The 19,909-nt window shown below is 41.6% G+C and overlaps 1 protein-coding gene across 3 annotated transcripts; it reads right to left on the bottom strand.

Annotated features, from left to right (window-relative positions):
• Positions 1–993: 993 nt before the first annotated feature.
• On the bottom strand, positions 994–19,152 carry rfx4 (regulatory factor X, 4). Of its 3 annotated transcripts, none has more exons than XM_040025375.1 (18): positions 17,379–19,152; positions 15,288–15,374; positions 15,058–15,118; positions 12,416–12,539; positions 11,097–11,158; positions 10,366–10,579; positions 9,815–9,892; positions 9,546–9,709; positions 8,912–9,012; positions 8,745–8,803; positions 8,490–8,634; positions 8,110–8,204; positions 7,536–7,653; positions 6,498–6,617; positions 4,861–5,022; positions 4,599–4,758; positions 4,357–4,495; positions 994–2,541 (listed from the first exon to the last, which is right to left on the bottom strand). In XM_040025375.1, exons 1-18 carry the CDS (start codon positions 17,419–17,421, stop codon positions 2,269–2,271), a joined length of 2,205 nt encoding a protein of 734 aa, XP_039881309.1. In that variant the 5' UTR covers positions 17,422–19,152; the 3' UTR covers positions 994–2,268. The 3 variants fall into 3 exon arrangements, with proteins under 3 accessions (XP_039881309.1, XP_039881312.1, XP_039881310.1); XM_040025378.1 differs by having other exon boundaries at positions 4,599–4,719; XM_040025376.1 differs by having other exon boundaries at positions 4,861–5,019.
• Positions 19,153–19,909: the final 757 nt, after the last annotated feature.

The raw sequence follows: 19,909 nt of genomic DNA, 5'->3' as shown, positions 1-19,909 counted from the left end.
TCTCCACACCTAAGAGATGGTTGTGTGGTTTTCCCAGCAGATAATCTGTTTCTGAAATACTCTTACCAGCGCTTTCTGGCACCAACAACCAGGCATTTAACAAGCAGTTGAACAGGCATACTCAGTAAAGTGCCTGGCAACTGTGTTTGTTTCACTTTTTAAAATTATATTTCATTATTATTATTATTATGTGTAGTCTGTGTTGCTTTGAGACTGTGCACCTCAGTTTAAAGCATGCCTTGTCTCCAGCATCGGCTCCATAGACTCAATGTTTTCTCTCCTCATTAGCTGTTTTTTTCTAATTAGAAAAAAAACAGCTACAGTATTCCCGATTGAGTTTCACACAAACTGTTGGACTGCATAAGAAGTCTAATGTGGTTTATGCAAGGAACTAATTTTCATGTATTTCTAAAAACAAAACGGGATGTGGTTGCTATAATAACTGTGTAAGTGGTGCTTTGGTGATATCAAAGATGAAACCTCCTGTGGCAGCACATTTCTCACAGCTGATAGGATCGCAGATCTCAGTCTGAAATTTCCAGCGGATATTGATATTGACACTCAGGTCAGCTGATTAAATCGATGATATATATATATATTTATATATTTATATTTGGTGGTTTTTGTTTTTGTGTCTTTAAAGAAGTTTTCTTTATTCAAATTTTTTGTTGGGAATCAGATATAACACAGAGGCTCTACGCCCTAATAAATACAAACTGGACAGGGGTCAGAGGTCAAAGGTTACGGGACTGAAGTGCAATGACCCCAGCACAGCAGGGACATTCAGTCCTTAGAAATGTAACCCATTCTGCAGTGTGGCCTTTCTGCTACTCGCCCAGCCCCCCACTGTGTCGGTGCATGGACAGCGAGAAGGAAAATCCAATTCAGGAAACATTTCTACTTCTGCAGCAGCACACGGATTAGAAATGTGACATATGGATAAAGAGGAATGAGGGAATTTCAAAAACAACACAATAGCAGTTACAAGATTAATGTATTTGGGCAGTAGATGATTTAATTTAAATGAATACGATGTAAAACAGTTTAGAAAGAGGCTAACTCGAGACTTTACTCCAGCGCTGATGCTGTGATCGTTCAGTAGGTACCACAATGCATTGACACCCCCCACCCCCCTTCCCTCCAGAAAAAAGAGATTAAAAAAAAAAAAAAAGAAGACATTTGACAAGAATGTCTCACGGTTTTAAATTTATGTGTCAACATATTTCACACATACACACCAGTTTTAACTGTGATAGTCTAACAGTCACCACGGATGGTTTCCAGTGCTTTTATTTACAGAAAAGTGACTAGACTTCATGTTACTGTACACTTTGATATTTTTCCCTTTTTATAAATACCCATAGGGTAATAGGTCCTCAGTAGCTTTGAGTGCATTATATAGAACACACAACCCTAGGTTAATGCGTCTTTACTAGCGATACAAAACAGAGAACAAAGTACCAATTGTAACATAGAAAATAAAGGATACACCATGTTACAAAGTTACAGAAAATACATACTATATATATATTTATATATATGTGTGTGTTTGTGTGTGTGTGTATAGATATATAGTCACAGAAAAACAGCAAAAAGGCTTGCGACAGAATACACTTTTTTTCTTTCTAAGTCACATTGTTCATCATTTATTTAAAAAAAAGTATCCAAGATGAAGAAACCTTAACACACCCATCAAGGTCTTTCTTGAGTTTGTATCGGTCACCTGTGATGTTAAGTATCCCAGGAGAATGTTAAGGCAGTGCAGTCCATCATCATCATCATCATCGAGCTGCAGTGCAAGCATCTGCTGCAGAGGGCTCACGACAGGATACTGCTGAGCAACAAGAGGAGACTGAGATTGTACAGCTTAGAGCACGCAGAGCCGTCAGTCGCTGGACATCACTGACGGAGGGGCGGGCGGGTTGGTGGGACCGCGTGTGCGCCCGACCTCATGGATGAGGGAAACTCTGGCAGAGGTGTACATTCCTTAAATCGAAGGCACAGCTTGGCAGCAGCATTGCACTCTCAAAATGATTTTGCTGCAATCTTATTTTGTTTTTCTTCTGTCGACTGCTGAAGAAGCTTTAATAAACCTCCCCACAAGTTGCAGCCAATCATTTGATGTGATTGATGTAATGCGTGTTTTAAAATTGTCAGAACATCCACGCCGTGATTCGTTTTACCTTACGCTGGCGCATTTTACTCTCCGTTCCCTTTTTTTTTTTCATGCGCTTGATTGGAAAGTGTTCACAGCTCTCAGATTTAAGGCTATTTGGCCCAGCCGGTGGTGGCCTCCCCGTTGATGTAGGCAAAGCCGGGGAAATGTTGCGAGTGTTCGTACTCTGAGTTCCTGCGTGGGCCCAGAGGTGAGTACATATCCCCAGAGGTGGCATGGCGGGACGAATGCATAGGCGGGCTGGTGTAACAGCTGTTACCTGGTGACACATCTGGCCACCGGGGGGCAACAGGCGTGGGGTGCAACCGAGGAGTGCTGCCCATCAGGCACGGCTCCATTCGGGACATCTGGCTGTTGAGCTGGTACTGTGGAGAGGAAAAGGAGGGGGATAAGTTAAGTAGAAGATGGAGCAGTACTTATATGGTGCTGTTCGGCTTTGACTGCTATTCAAAGTGCTTTTTTCTAGTTAGTCACTCTTCGCTGGAACCATCGGGGGCAACTCAGGGTTTGGTATCTTGTCCAAGGCCCGAAGAAGACCACCAATCTTCTAACTGGTAAACTATATCAGTCAACCCCAAGTGATGGCGAGCTTTAGAGGAGCTGTTGAGTGGATTTTATCTGTTTCCATCCTTTATGTTAGGATACCTGATCTAACTCTCTTCCTGACAGCAAGTCATTTAAATGCTGCCCTCTCTGCGCTGCCAGAGTGATACGAACCTTAAAATTCCCTTTTCCACAGGTCTCGTGGTCCTGAAAGGTGACCACGACCCGGCCGATATCTCATTTGATGCTGTATTAAGCATAAAATATTGGGTTTGAACTGACCCTGCTGCTGGTAATTTCCTGTCATGGGAAATTGCTTCACAAGTTGTGGCACAGTGGTCAAAATAGAAAATTAAGCCACTTAAGAAAATGAGGGTTTCACCCAAAAAAGTGCTTTTTCTCTCTCCCTCCTTGTGTGTGCGTGCATGTGTGTGATCTGTTGCCTGTGGTGACTGACCTCAAACAGACCAAATCTGCCTGTTGACAAAAATATTTTGGACAGATGGGGATCCGGCAAAGTTTTCAGACCGTTTCAGCTCCATGTCCAACCTCTCGCAGTGACAAAGTGCAGGCATTGTGCCCTATTTAAGCTCAGACGGGGCTAAAAAAAAAAAAAAAAGTGGAAGTAGACCCTTTCCCCTTTTTTTAACTAAATATAAACACGACAGTCGAAGCCATTATGAGGGATCACGGCATGGAAAAAGACAGTCAGTGCAGAACAGGCGGCTCAGCTGCCTCTTGTTCACAAGCAGAAAAGAGACCATTGAATAACAATATTTTAATAAACGCCCCCTTGCCCTGCTCCGTGGCCACTGGCTCAGACAGATGAAGAGACTATTGAGAGCTGGAAAGAGAAGTAACAGAGCAAGGCCCCCTCTTGGCCCCGGCCGAGCCACCTTTCACTGTCTGCTTCCGCTGTGTGGAGAGGGTGATTCAGGGACTTTTAGAAACACTGCGAGCGCTGAGGCCCAGCTGATCTCCTCCCTCTATAAAGGCAGCAGAGGCTGGAGGACCCTTGACAGGAAATTGCCACCAAAAGAGTAAAACTCACTCGGTAACATCAGCGGCTCCATCTCATTCTAATAACGTTTTTTTTTTTTTTTTTTTTTTTTAAATAGCATCATATTTAAATATATTTATTCCCCTAAAAGGACAACTCAGTCAGTTCATCCTCACATTTAGTTTATCAGATGCTACATATTTTTTAACACGTAGTATCAGCCTCATATAATGCATAAAGTTTAAGTAGCAGTTAGGCATCACACATTCACACAAGGTATTAAACCCCAGTATTTTCATACTGATACTTATGACTTACTTAGCTACTTTACTTGAGTTACTTTATACAGTTTAAATCATAGTTTTACCTCCACACTGTGAAAGTCTAAAAGTGTCCTATCACTGCATAGATGCAATCCAGGATTTCAGATCATCCAAACAGTCAGAGGGTTTTTTTTAATCTTTGGAATCTAACAAATGTCTTCCCAAGTGTTTCATTTTTTTTCTTTCATTATTAAAACCTAATACTTTTATTATTTAGCATTAACAGGTCCTTAGATTAATATAAAACCTGAATAAACCAATTTGAATTCATCTGATCTGCTACCACACCCCATTCCTGAGCATCAGAGCCTGACCTGTGCAGATGTACGGTGGTAGGCGGAGTAGTGCAGCGGGGCTGGGATCGTCGGCTCGTGGGCCAAACTCGGGTACTGGCTCTGGATGGAGTGAGGATGCTGGTTGGCGTAACTGCCATAGTTGTAGCTACCAGTGTACCTAAAATGGAGTTAAACAGTCGAAATTTAGTAAATATAATGAATCCAAAAAATAAATTGAGAATGTATTTTAATACTGCAATGATCAATAGTTTTGTAATCACCCATGCTCCTCCCTGTAGACTGGCATCCTGTGGGCAGAAGATGGAGGGGGTACGGGAGCGCTGCTCCTCATACAGGACAGCTGCTGCCCGGCCTCTGGAGCGGCTCCGCCTGCTGTTGTCACTGTGTATGTAAGGGACCAGGTATATGACTGAACAGCGCCTGGTAGACACATATATGGACACAGAGACAGACGCTTTGGCGCAGAGGAACTACGTTAAACTCTGCTTATTCGGGGCTTTTTGTACGCGAGTCCTGTCTCACCTGTCGTGGCAGGTACTCCGGTGTACTCCGGGGACACGGCTGCTGTGGGGGAGCTGGCCGAGGAGACGCCCACAGAGTGGACTGACCGAGCGGGAGAGTAGGATCCCGGAGACGGCGAGGCGGGGGCGGTTTCTGTCAGCGTAAATTCCTCCTCTCTCTCTGCTGAAGGTGTCGGGAGGAAACAGGCGGTTAGACAGTTTAATGCAAAGAGGGATGCTGTGTTAAAGAGCCAGAACAAATCTGCAGTTAGACAACAAAGTCTTTTTGTGTGGCAGAAAACAGGCTCATTCTAAATGATTCATCACTACAAGGTCACTGCAAAGAAGTGTATACATTTTATTCTATAATATATAAGATTAAAAAAACATTTAAAATTGAGAGAAATGAACAGGAACACCTTACAACAGTGAATTCCTGGACAGGTAAGAATAAACTACCTCTGCTGGTGTTTCGGAGGCTGGACAGTCACCACAACATTTAGGGCGCAAATCTCCCTGGGTACGCGCAAACGTATGTCTAAGGTTTCCAGGCAGAGCTATGTCAAAATTTCAAGTTCAGCTTCTTGAGTCAAACTTGAGAATAAGTCAAAATTTTTGAGATAACAGATGGAAATTTTTACTTATGGATGATAACAATTTCTTTTTTTCCAGTTGTGAAAACAAGCTTCCTTATATTACTTGATAATAATGTTGAGTGTTGACTAACAAGTGTTAAATTAATTTATTCTCATTTGTTTAAAAAAAAGTATAATACATAATAAATGACCCAAAAGTGTCTCTCACATAAAACAAATCAATTAAGCTGGAAGTTAAGAATAATAAATAAATAAAACAGTTCTTTTTCCATTTAACAGATATTCAACAGATTTTTTAAATTCAAGTTAATTGTATTTATGTAGAACATTTAAAAGAACCAGAGTGTTTTCCAGGCAGGTGCATTTATATTCCATGTCTCCAATAGTAAAGTAAAAAAAAATGACACTAATGACCAAAATATGACAAATAAATTAAATAGTGTAAAATTAAACATCTAACTTAAACCTGATATTAGAAACAACAATAAAAGATCATGAAAACGTTGGTTGGAGAGGATTTATGTGGGATGGCAGACTACTGCAGAGCCTGGGGACAAGAACAGCAAAGGCCCGACCTGGAGGGCTTTAAAACCAAATGAAAACCATTTAAAATCAACTCTGTGTTTCGGAGGTAGAAACTGAGCTAAAACAGGAGCGATGTGCTGTCTTTTATGTGCACCAACTGTGTTTTGAAGCATCTGCAATCGAGGAAAAGTGAAATTGGATGATCCTTTACAGAGGAAGTTGCAGAGGTGCATCACTGAGAGGTGATGTAGGTGTGGCATAAACTAAAAACGCCACTGATCTGATTGTTAAAAGTCAGAGATCTGTATATAAAAACGTGCCTTTGTTTGGGTATTTGTAGGGATTGGAATCAGAGGAAAGTAAGCCAACTTCAGCTTTTCTATCATTTAGCTGAGGGAAGATTTTTGCCATCAAGGGTTATGGATCATCCAATCAGTCAGAGTTAAGTTCAGGGTTTTGGAAATGTCCACTGATGTAGTCACGTTACCAAACAGCTGTGCTGCTGGTTACCACCTGCACCTACAGCTGGAGCGCTCACCTGTGCTGCCCTCGCCTTTCATGGCCCTCATGAGGTCGTTGGCTCTCTCCTGGCAGTGCAGGGACTCCAGCAGGTAAAGCACATAGTCGTCAAACATGAGATGGATCAGGTGGAAGGAGCCTGCAGACGTATACAAGAAAGCACAATCAGACAGTAGAAGCGTTTATCTGGAGTTAGAGTGGCAGAGTTCCAGTGAGTCGCTGAAACCAAACAAACATCTGTCCAGCACGTAACTGATTACAACCATTGAGATGATGACATCACATCCTGCAGGCATGACAGGAGGGCCGCTGTTATTAAAAAGGAGCGAGCGCGCTTGTTTCCGTGTACCGAGTCAGTGCCAGAAATATGTCAGCTGACCCCGGGGGTCGCACGAAAGATGAGCATGTGAGGGAGTGTCACAATTGTGTCATTGTGCCGGCCGCTTCTGCCGCCGCCGTGTGCATAATAAACACTTGTGGCCATTGAGGGGAGCCGGGTGTAACACTGACCGGTCATAAAATGGGAAAAGACAGGCAAACGCATCGGGGAGAGGGGAGGGGCGACCTTTGTTAATTAGCTGTTTGTGCACAGAGACCTGCTTTATCAAAACACTGCAACCAGCTGTGTCTTTGATATTCACAGACAGGGATAGAGGAGGGGAGAGAAAAGCCATTTTCTTTTCTTTAATTTTTACTGCTTGTCGCTTACCGCAAACAGTAAGCTGTTAAAGCAGCAGCCATTTCACTCGTGCCTACTCTCTCCCCGTCTCAAAGTCGAAGCTAAGCCAGCAAAGGAATCATTAAATGAGCATTTAGCCCCAATTAAGAGACATTTCATCTCTTTATATCAGTTTGATTTGGCTCATATTAGCTTTTAAATGTGAAAATCATGAGCAAGTGAAGGAAAGTCTAAACTTATACTTAAAAAAAACCCTCAAATTTCACTTAAGATATTATTAGCGGAGCTATTTTCAGCAGTTTACATGGATGACAGTGTAAATAAAACGACTGTCAACGCTGTGTGTTTTCTGTTGCATGAAAAGCAGGAGGAGCTCACCGAAGCTGGGCGCGCTGTGCAGGGTCATATCCCGGATGACTCTGGTACCAAAACACGACCACATAAGCAGGAACTGCTGGGCCACCTTCTTCAGGCTCCCGGGCCTCTTCCCCGCCACCTAGAGAGAACATTTCCATGAGAAAAGAGGGGGGAAGGGTGGGGACGCCGGGGTAGAATTAACCTCCGGGTCCGTATTGGGGCTTAACCCTCAGGAACGAAAAACATGTCAACAAGTCAACTATTTAATTTGCCCCCGGGGACACGCCTTCCCATTGAACTATTGTCTGAGCAGTCCAAGACGTTGCCGGGGAGACGGAAATTTTACAAGGCAATATCTGGCACATAATGGACGCAAATGGGAAGCTTGAAGACATCATTAACTGGGAGGATCGCAACCTAAGTGACTCGGTTTAAGAGAGAGTTGCAGGGAAGAGAGGGAAGAGGGCTTTCAGCCACAGGTGTCTCAGTGAGGGGAGGATTATAAAAAAATATGCACTTTTCACCTGCGCAGCTTACACTGAAGTGTCTAAACAACCACACAAAAACAGGGGATAATGTCTGTTAGCTGTCTGACCTTGACGACGCAGCGATCCACCATCGAGTCCAGCCACTCGATGTAAGCCTCGATCGGCGACTGCTCCTCCAGCAGACGATCAAACTCCTGATACACTGTGAGAGAAGGGAGCGTTACATAGAACACAAACAGCACCTTCACCTTCACACAGCAGCTTCTACGTATGTGTGACCTCTGACCCCTTCCGGGCCAATGAAGAGGCGCGAGGGTGCAGGGAATTGGAGATGCTCCGCAGGGTGTTTGAGAGCAGATTGAACTTGTTTAACCTTTTGCTCTCCGTCATTAACGCTCTGACTCTGCCGGCCGTGGGAATGACCGTCCCTCGGCGAGTCGTTCACGTCATAGTAAAGTGCCCGTCCGGGTGAGTCAGGGCGACTTACAGTGGATAATAAGCTGCCTGTGCTCCTCCTGCGAGTCCTCCATGGTGTAAAGTGTCTGCTTGGTGATGCTGTTCAAGTCCACGTTCCTCCAGTCCTCTAGCATTTGAAAGGTGATGTCGGCGCTGTTTATCACAGTCCGCGATGCCTTGGGACAGATAAGTCAACAATATGACAAATCTAAGCATACCCACATCCCTTATCAGCTTTGTTCTTTCATATGGATTTTATTAAAAACATTCAGACCACGATAGGCACCTGACATAGATGGTTTAGTGATGTTTGCCGCTTTAGGATCTGAGAAAATCTCCTCGATACTGAAATACAAAAGGAGAAGAAAATACAATAAATCCCTGAGAAGTTACCCTATAAAATCCACACGTGCTTAAGAAGCAAACAATCACTTTGGCATATTTTATGCTTACGTTCAAATTTGATATTCCTCAGGTTTTCTGGAAGGTCATGAAGTGCTATTTTAAGCCACTCATCGAGCTGTTTGGCAAATTTTCGAATGACCTGAGTTAAACTGTGCAGATGAGGAGAAAATGAAGCACATTTAGTACCTGAGACAAAACACGTGATTTTATTTAATAAGGGTCACAACTAAAGAACTAATTAACTGTTAGAGCCATAAAAACGAAACATAAAGAGCGGACCATGAGTTCAAAACCATTTCGGAGCTCAGGATTGAGCACTGATCCTCAGTAAGACTGTTCAGTTTGTTTTTTCACAAAAGACTCAAATTTAGTTTTCTCAGCACGTCTTTCTTGTTTTGTCTTCCAGATGAGACTTTACTTGAAACTTTGAAGCTTTAGAAAACGAGCCACCCCACCTTTACACATCACGGTAAATAAATTAATTGTGTTTCCAAACAGCTGATAACTTTAAGACTGAAGATGTGCCTGCAAATCATCGGAGATGGAATGACGTGACCCTACAAGACACACACTGTAAAAGTGTAGCTGCATAAGCTGTGCACAAGATATTAAAACCACAAAAAGAGAGGTTAAATCAGGATATTACTGTGAACTCTGAGCTGCAGTAGAGGGACACTCTCACCTATCAGGCAGTGCTTGCAGGACGGTGGGCATCAGCACCCCTGAGATGGCCTTGTAGAGGATGGAGTCACAGACACCGACGATGTTCACCACCGTGGGGGAGCCGAGGACAGGAAGCATGTGGGGCGGCATGCCCTGCCAGAAGTGCAGCAGGAAGCTCTGGACCTGTGGCCGTTGCACACGACGCGATATTACAAACATACAAGCGGCAAACACCGAATGTGCTCAAACAGACTTTAAAGTGGTCATTTTAAACAGAAAAGGACTCGCCTCATCAAAGTTGGCCCGAATAACGGTGTCCAGTATCCTCTGACAGTGTGTTCTGTACATCATGATGAAGGTTGACACCTGTGGGCAACAGCGGGGTATTAATCTAATTGCATAACAAACTTAATAGCTTTTTTTTCTCTTTGGGAAAAAAAAATGCTGCAAAAACAAGAAGATAAATCTTGAACAAAGCATGGGAGCCAATAAATAGATGTTACAGGCCTAGGCTTGAGCGGAGTAATATAAAACGAGCTTTAGAGATCAGCAAAACACAAACCATTTAAAATCATGGCCCCCCTTTAAAAGCCGGACAGCTAGTGCCTGTCCTTTTGTCCACAGCTAGATCTTATTATCTCCCCCAAAAGATTAAGAGTTAGAGAGGAGCCAGCATATAAATCCTCAAGGTCCTTCTCTAAACGCAAACCCACTGAAGCTCCCGGGGCAGATAAAAGAGCCAGAGGGGGCGCAGAGCTGGTGAGATGGCAAGCAACGGCGAAGGGAGGAGGGGGCAGAGGGGGGCGCTGGAAGGATGGACTTTTAAAACTCCTGTTTACCCTTTCTTCTGGCAGGCTGGCAGGCAAATTTAGGTCTTTGACATTTGGAAACTCTGGCAGGAGCGTCCCCAGTTTGGAGCGCGGTGAATACGCCACTGTCTGCTTCGTGGCCTCTTTCTTCCCCGTCTCGTTCACCCACGCCGCTCCCTTTTTGGAGTACATCACGTCATAATACTGGGAGGTCTCCTTCACCGCTATTCCATAGTAGTGATACCTGAGGAGCAGAGACGACGGACAGATCAATGGCAAGGACGTTTGAGGATCACTTGGCTGATATATAATAAAATAAAATATTGTTTGAAAATTATAATGTCTTTTTTTAAATATATGTTATTTACAAAATAATAATAATAATACTCAAAGTGTGATTTAATTTTTTTTATTGATTAATTTTAATTTTGCTTTTTGAATACATGTCTTTTGTTTTTTATTTTTTAGGTGAGTATTTCCAAAAGTACGTTATCAGAAAAGCAATAAGTTCTTTCATATTGCTTTTCAAAGATAATTTAGAAATAAATATATCCACTAATTAAAAAAAGCATGTGAACGAATCATTACAGGTTGTAGTGTAGGAAGAACATGACAAAAAAAATATTTTTTAAAAAGGAAAACTACAGGAACATAAGATGTCAGCAAAGCACAAAATGCAGTCTGAACATGTGGTTTTTAAATGTTTTTAAGCTGAGGAACTGACTCAGCTTCTCTAACATAAAAACCCTGAAACATCTTACTTTGACTGCCCTCTTGTCCCCAGTCGTCTGGTAGTCAGTGCTGGAAATTGCTGCCTTATGATCTGTTTATTGTGAGAGAAATACTGTTAGCAAGTATAGATTCAAAATATTTATCTGTTTTTTTTGTCTGCGTTGGATAAAACCAGAAGAAAAAGAAAAGATGGTGTAAAGAGGCGACAAGCACCTCTATAGCAGGTGTGTGCATTTTAATTGTTATTATTGTATAATATGGCTTTACAGCACGCAGAAGTCAACAGAATACGCTGCACTTCATTTTTAGCTCTTGGTGAGAGAGTGTTTAATAAAGTTGGTCTTGTAGTCATATCCACAGGGAGCGCCGTGCAGAAGAAAAGCTTCCAGAGTCTATGTATTTATGACATCCATGGGTATTACTCCCCCTCCCTTACCCCCATATCTACAGCCTCCCTGCATCTTTCCACCCACCCATCCTGACTCCTTCTCTCCCTCTTTTCCTTTTCCACTCCCTCCTTTCCACCTTTCCTCTCTCTTTCTCTCTTTTTTTTTTTTTGTCCAAAGAGATTGGCTCCTCGGTCCAGCTCCTGGTGCAGAAACTTTAGCAAACAGTGTAGCTCTCCATTGTGTGGGATGAAAAAAGAGGCCAAGCTGTGAAGTTTCTGTCAGGCCCCGCTTGATAAATGAGCAGACAGGGAGGCAGTCCGGGCCCTCTCTCGTTTTTTTGTCCTGAATCAATGAAGCCTTCCTAAAGGACACCCCACACTGCTCCAGCCACTGATCTAACATTCCGCAACATCTCACCCTTCCAAATTTCCTTTAATTACACATTAATCCAGGCCCCTTCTCTTTTTCAATATCTTCCGACAGGAGCTGTGGAGGGGCGGGGGTAGGCCCGGGTTGGGGGTTGGGGCTGGAGTCCAGGGTACAGGGGATGGCTGGGGGTAGGAAGGCTGAGGAACTTCTTGGGGTTGTGGGAACAGACCAAAGCACATCTCCTTTGGCTCTAGATTATGTGTTCAGCGAGAGCTTTGCTTCACACTGAGTTTTGATCTGATATAACTTCAACACAGCCGCACAAAAACCGACCCAGGCGTGCAACGGCCCCAGCGTAACGCTCGCGGCTGACTGAGCAGAAGACCGCCTCGATTTGTGGTGCATCTGCAACATCAGCTATAAGTTTTAACTTCGTACCTGAATATTAAAAACACTGAAAACTAAAAGAAAGTAGTAATAATAGTGAAAAGGCATTTCACAAATTAAACACTCCTCCCAAGCTACAATAGATGTGACTGTTGACTCTCCACACTGTCTGATCTTCATCACTACTCAAGTTTGCATTTCACCTTTCCAAAGCTGGCTGCGTTCACAGGCTGCGTGTCGTGCTTTTCGCTGAAGTCTAGGTAATGCATATAGAGGGCACTTCGGGGGATGCACACACCTTCGGCTATCTCGTAGTTTTCTTCTAGCCTGTGAATAACAAAGGGGGAAATGTCAGGTGGACATTTGGAAGCTCGTGTATGGTTTTACGACGAACAGGGCGTTTAAAAATTACCGTGATCTGATATTAAACTGCACGATGTTAGAGTTTATGTTATTAAGAGGACAGATTAAAGCAGATATGCCATTAGGGTACCGCCTCAAATACAGTTCAAAGATGAGAAGAAAGAAGTAGGACACAATATAAATGAAAGAGCTACATCATGGTAATCATTATCTTACTTCCAGTGTAACAACACTGTAGCAGTGTTTATTATAAAGCAAACTGTCTGTTGCATCCCAGCAGAGCTAACTGTTTCACGGAACTGCCATGCATTGGGTTGTCATGCAAGGCATGACAACGCATCAACAAAGACAACAGCTACTCCCTCTGGAGCTGCAACATCCATTTTTCCTGCAACCTCGTCTCACTAACAGCTGCAGTGGACAAATTCACATTAAAGCAGAACAGCTGTTTATCAGTGTTCCCAATACTGGACGTCATATTTCATCAATCTTTGATCGTCGACAATGAGCGCGTCATAATTTCTAAATGATTCACATTGAAATATTTGCCCTTATTTACACAAGCAGCATTTGCGCTCTTAACTGTTTGCCAACACAGGAGACATGAACACTTCTGACGTAATTAGCATTTCAGAGATGGTTTCAAGTATTCTGCCCCCAGTGGCTCAACAAAGCAATGACTTCAATACTTCAGCGTTGCTTTTCCAAACTCAAATATCTGAATGAGTCACTCATTTTTAAGAAATGCACATCACAACTCATGTGCATTTCTACATTTCATCCCTCATATTATTTGTGTAAATCTAACAACTTAAGAAAAGGTAATACGATAAATACAAAACGACCTAAAACTAAGCCTTGAGGTACAGCTAGTTAGCATCACAATTAGTAGTTTTTATTGTTTTCTGTTTGTAGTTCACCTTTTTTTAGTTCACTTTTATATTGCAGTGGAATTTTTCACAGCCCCTGTATTATTCTCTTTAATCTAGAAAAGATTTTTAAATTAACCAATAAGATTAGCACTTAATTGCTAATCTTCTATGTGTTTACAGAGGACGCAGGAATTAAGCAAAAAGAGCGGTATGAATGTGGTATGAATGTCGGTAACAATGTCAGCCTGATTTTTTTTCACGTTTGTAAAAACTGTCCCTAAGAAATCCTGTTTTTGGTGCAGCCGTCAAACAAATCGCTTAAATGTGATGTCTGTAACTCATTAACAACAATCAGAAGAAGAAAGCACTATTTCCACTTTGTATAAAAAAAACACCATTAAGACGCAACGGACTGATTAAGTACAAGTAAATTTGACCTTTCAAACGGTTGAACTACACGTTAAATCCTGAAACTGCTGCAATTATTTTTATTATTATTTACAGAACAAAAGTTTCATTATTCTCCTGAAACATTAATGTTTCCCATGGTTTTCCAAGCTTCTGAGACCTCATTTATTACTCCAAATAATTACCTCTTAAATGCACTTTAATGCTGGGTAATATGCCATACCGTACTGTATGTGTCTGGGTACTGCATGTAGACCTCTGCATTGGCTGATTGTCTGTTTCAGTGAAGCTGAGTAAGAACTAAGATAAATGTTCATTTACTTAGAAACTGTTTTTTGAATTGGATCCATTTTTACTGCTTTTCGGTAAAACAGCTACATTTAAGTCTTCTGACAATCAAACTGTGATCAGTCACGTGACCCAATATATTATTTTAGGTTAAAAAATTGTTCTTTAATTACAAATATACAAGCATAACTAATGCTGGACAGATTATTTACTCTTGATTCAACACCCTACCTACTTAGCTGCATAAGAACTATTTGCTGATAATTTCCTAATAGAGCATACAGTATATATTATAACATTTTTAGACTGTTTTTCTTCTGTTTAAATCAACAATTTACTTATGACACAAAATAAAAAGAGACTCACTTTGAAAAGTAAAAAAAATGTTCATTATTATTACAGGATATTTGATGTATAAAATTATTCTCTTTTAACTCTCTAATTTTAAACAGACTTGTCACAATTGGAGTTGGTATTCCATGTATATATACATGATATGAATGAATTGTGGTGCATGTTGAGGCTGCAGGTGCAATTATTTGTTGCTGCCTAGCAGATAGAAAGTAAATTTCCCTAAAATGTGCAGAGAAACTTATCATCTGTGTGTACGGGTGACATTTAAGACAATTTAAATTAACCAAATCAATCAAATTTACTGAAAATAATAACAGAATCTGCAGGATGAAGACAACACAGGATTAAAACAATGAAAAAAAGTGCTCTGATGTGCACATTATTTAATTTTTAAAAAGAATAAAACAGACTCTTTTGTGAGTGGTTGATTTAAAGGACTGGTTACATCAGTTTTACATTAATTTGAGAATATATTTAATATTTTAAATAGGCTGTTGTGTTTTGACATGTTGCAGCTTTTCTCTTTAAATGATAAAAGAAAACATTTTTTAATAACTTACCATTCCAGCGTAGCCGGTGTCGAATGTGGTTTCGAGGCTCTGTTATTTTCTTTTTCTTCATCTGGAATAAACAGCACACGTAGGGCTTAATTAAGTAATTACAGCAAAATGACAGAAGTGTGGCACAAACATACACTTATCATTTCTTCTCTGGCTAAATGACATTTTCTGAGGTTTAAAAGCTACGTGCAGACAGAGGATTCAGTGCAAGTACAGTCGGTCCTGCTTACGTTCATCATTGGACATGTTCCCCAGAGACGTGTGGCTGGAGTATCGCTTACTCTCACTCTCATTAAGGCATCTTTCAATCCAGCTCTCTATAAAAAAAGACCAAAGATCAGCTCTTAGAAATGACTTTAAAAAATTAAAAACATGACAAATAAGTTTTAAAAAAATGTTTCGTTTACATTTTCATTCAGTTTTGTTCTTTGTTTTTTAAATTAACTTTTAATTTAACTAAAGAAAACCCACATATTTAAAAATTCCTTTTTGTGAAGTGACTAATGTCATCCTGCAGTGGAACAGAGCCAAAGCTGTATTTGCATAAACACTGCAAATCACTGGCTATACAGGACACTTTAAATGTCGCTAATGTGACAGGGTGAGCTGACAACAATCGATTGTATGGGCAGCAGCGCAGCCCTGGCTCTATTTGACATGTTTTCACCAGGACGGCAGGAATCCAGCATTGTTCTCAGGAGACTACGAGCATACACACTTGCTTAAAAGAGCCTGTGCACATTACTGAAGCAGTCTGGGGGAATAGAAGCCATTGTCCTGTTTTAATTTCTACTTAGAAATAGCTCAACTGGTGTGCTTTCTGTGAGCGAGCAGCAGCAAAACACCAAGGCTTTCATATAGAAACAGCCGAGTAGAGTGGAAAAAATCTAATTCTTTAACTATTTTTATGAGAGGCATTCACAAAATTCTTTTACTTTAATTCGGTGTAAAAATTGCTTCGATTTTAAGCTACAGCTTTTTCTCTACCAGGAAGTTTAGAGCTAAACTGCATGTCGTAAACAGAGAATCTGAATTATAAGCATAAAAACTAAGATGTGATCAGGAAAAAGTCACCGACATATTTATGCAAAACTAAACCAAACTTTTAGGCTCTGCAACAAATGGAAATCCCTCCACATTAAAGTTATTGAACCTTTTTTCATTTGCAAGTGACAACATTCACAGCACCAGCTGCTGGCGCTGTCTGAGCACGGCATCGAGGAAGATAATAAAAACTTTTAAAAGTTAAGATTCGATGAAGAGTGGATACTTCAATCTTCAGCACGTCCTGTCTAGAAAAAAAAAAAGAGTGACTGCTCTTAAAATCCTGTCTAGAAAAAAACAACAACTAAAAACTCCAGAGGAGAAAGATTTTTTGGTACGTAAATATTTATAGCTTACTCTTTAACAGTGTTCTAACACTGTAGCACTGACAGATGGTAAATAGCATCACACAGAAATTACATCATTTCCAGGTCCTCATCGTGTCTCATCAGTTCCCGTCTGCACTGGCTTCTTTCTCTAGCTTAAAAAAAACCCTGGAAATGAAAAAGAGAATCTTCTGAAGTGGAGCTAATTCTCCACAGAGGCTCGGATCTCAAGCTTCATTTGCCACAAGAACAGATAAGTTGGGGATCTAAATAATTGGATTAAATTTGATCAACAAGTGAAAATGGATGTTCACTCATTTATGAGCACACATTTGGGACTAAACTGCATCATCCTGAAAACAATGCTAAATGACAATTAAGGACTCACATAAAAAAAAACTAAATTGCCTGAAAGTGTGTATAATTAGATTTGTCATTAACGTTGCAGAGAGGACTCAGTTTTACCATAAGAAACTCAGTTTCTTACGATAAGAAAATTAATTTGGTGATAAATTCTTAGTAAAAACCTGTTTCAAAGCTGAAAAAATGTCTTGCTTTAGCAGTTTTGTACCTAGTAAATAGCCTTTTTAAAAAGCAGGTGCACTGTGATGTACACTTGTGTTTTTAAATGCTGCTCTCATAATTACAAGTTCTCTAGTTTGACTTTAAAAAAATAACAGCAAGAAACCAATTGTGGAGACTGAAGGTCCATTTCCTGCTTTTCTCTAATCAAGTGTCTCCTGCATCTTCCCGTAAGCGAGTGTGACCGAAAACACTCCCTCGTAAGTAATTTCAGAAATTTAAAAAGCTAATGAGCATCCGGACAGTTCACCCGAATGCCTGCAGAGAAAGTTCCAGACTTGCATAAGCGCAGCAGAAAACTCATACAATGTGAATAGAAGCTGGGTTTCCTCAACATATCCAAGGCAGGCAGAGTTTAACAGGACTGACCTGTGGAATCCATGTCAGGCTCCTCCAGCAGCCCGCAATGCATCCTCTTCCCATCAACGACACTGACTCCTCCAAGAAAATGGCTTAGCGCACGTTTCTCCCTCCTCAGCGGCTCTCCCCTCGTCTAGCTCTGTGTTTCCGTGACCGCTGCCCGTCACAGGAGATGTTGAGGATCTGAGGTTCGCCCAAGAGAGGGGTGGTGTTGGCGGAGGAGAGGAGGGGAGGTGGGAATAAGGGTGGAAAGGAAGGGGGTGAGGGTGTGGGGCGGGGGGGTAGAGACTCCAGAAATCCAGCGGGGGGAAAGCCAGACCCGTCAAAATGTTTGCTGATGTTTCATGGGAAAGGGGCTGATTTTATAGGAGCCCTGATGGGGACATGTCATTGATAGGCTTGGAAGGCTGATGAATGGCCCCAAGTCAGATGGGGATGTGGCAAGGCTCACTGGAAGTCTTTTGTGGGGCTGTTTTGAATAAGAAAAGCTCCCTCCCAACGAAAAAAAAAAAAAAAAAAAGAGGCTTAGATCTACGCAGTCCTAACACTGTGGCCTCCCCGTCTTCCATTATGGCATTTAATACGTTTTTATACACCCCCGAGCTCCGAATAAACATACATCTCTACACAACCACCACTCTTGCCTTTCCTTCTGGTTTTAACTCCCACTTCACATCCCTCACACACTTGTTGCCTGCATTTGTGCTGCTCCTCACTCCTCATTCAAACCCCCCAAAGCACTATTGTGGTAACTTTTCCAGAGCTGCGGCGCAACACACATCCATACATGATGAAACTGCACCAGTGTGAATGTTTTGGTGGAGTTCTCACCTCTTTTTTTTTTGCAACCTTATTTTTGGTATGCCTCTGAGAAGAGGGAACGGTCACAAAGGGGGGGAAGTAAAAGTGCAAAACCCGAGGCTGGGAGGGCTCTGATGGAGTGCCTGAGAGCTGGAGAAGGGAAAGCTGTGATTAGAATATGAATGGAACCGCAGGAGAGGGGGAGAGGAGAGGGGAAAGAAGAGGGGAGAGGAGAAAGGCGGATTATGGCTGAATTACTCACCACACCATGGAGCGCAAAGAAGGACTTTCACTCGCAGTGCGCAGGCGTGGACACCACTGCTGACACTCAGCGATGCACAGGACAGGGTGACGGACACAGGGCCACGCTTAGTTAGGACAGGGGTAAGCATCAAATCGGGCTCAAACAGGAAGGAAAGAGCTGCTGGATTGGGTGAAAGGTCAGGGAAATCTTCATTTTTGACTCAACTCTCAAAGCTCTAGATGCTGGCCACGCAAAGTCAGGACTTCAGAGGAGGACCTAATTAATTTCAGCCTAATTTCAATGGCTCTCACTCATTTTTTTCCCAGCCTAGTGACTGTTATCTGCTTATTAGTGCCTCGTAAAATAGGACAGGTGCAGCCACTAAAAAGAGCCCTTTTCCACCCATCCCATTCTCACACACTCTGCCCGCACAAACGGATGTGCTCTGCTTTGTTCAGTGAAAAGGCCCCAATAGAGTTGTGTGTGCACGTGGGAGTAGGGGGTATGTGGTTACGCCACATACGACAAGTTGGTGGCATTAGGGCTTCACTTTAAAGAGGAAATCATATGACTTAAAGCTGCTGTCTCCCTGGTAACGTCAACAAAGCTGCTGCATCGAGCATCCAGCTGTCCACTCGTATTGAATTCAAACAGGAGACATCCTGCTCTCTCTACCGAGAGACTTCAGTCACTCGTGTTTTTGATTGTGATCAAACAAAATTACAATCTTCCAAAAATCAGTTAAAAATATAAAAAAATTAACTGTACACTGCTGATTATATATAATAATAAAAAGATACTTATTGTTCCATGAGATGAATTCTAGAACATTTGAATGCTTATTTTCTGTGCGTGTATCAGCTGCATAAAGATGCACTGATATCAGAGCACAAACTATTTGCTCTTTCTACGAAAAGGCTTTAAATCATCAGGATTTCTGCATTGATAACTATAAAACTGTGCTTAGATTCTCATTTACACGTTTAACTAACACAAACATCAGCTGATGCTTTGTGAGTAATCACTATTCACACCTGTAAATTCTAAAAGGTTAATACATGTCTTAAAATTGTACTTTAACTCCTTCCCAAATAAAAAAAAGACTTGACAACGTCCTGTTTTCACACCTCAGTATAAATGCACAAAGTGTTAAATGCACACTATTTTGTTTTCATTACTTCTTGGGTTAAATTCATAATGAAAACATTACTTACAGTGATGCAGTGCATTCACTTTTATTTCAGGGATCTCTCTGTTTTATTACAGATTCTTTATGATTTGACAGGACGGTGGTCACCACTTGCAGAAAACAGCCCTTTCTTTATCTTTAAAGCAACACTAGGTAAGGGTGTTTGTGTATAGTATAACATGTTACTGACGTTGTATATGACGTTGTATTTTTTGTTGTTGCATTTTTAATGTGTTTTGAGTTTGCATGGCCGCCACCTGGGCAGGTAATTCTCAGACTCAGTACGATTCCCACAGAGCAACTTTA

This window comes from Simochromis diagramma, unplaced genomic scaffold, assembly GCF_900408965.1.
Source record: "Simochromis diagramma unplaced genomic scaffold, fSimDia1.1 OVJJ01000293.1, whole genome shotgun sequence".
NCBI classification, from domain to species: domain Eukaryota; kingdom Metazoa; phylum Chordata; class Actinopteri; order Cichliformes; family Cichlidae; genus Simochromis; species Simochromis diagramma.
The sequence above is the reverse complement of the archived record's forward strand: the minus strand, read 5'-3'. Positions and strand labels throughout refer to the sequence as shown.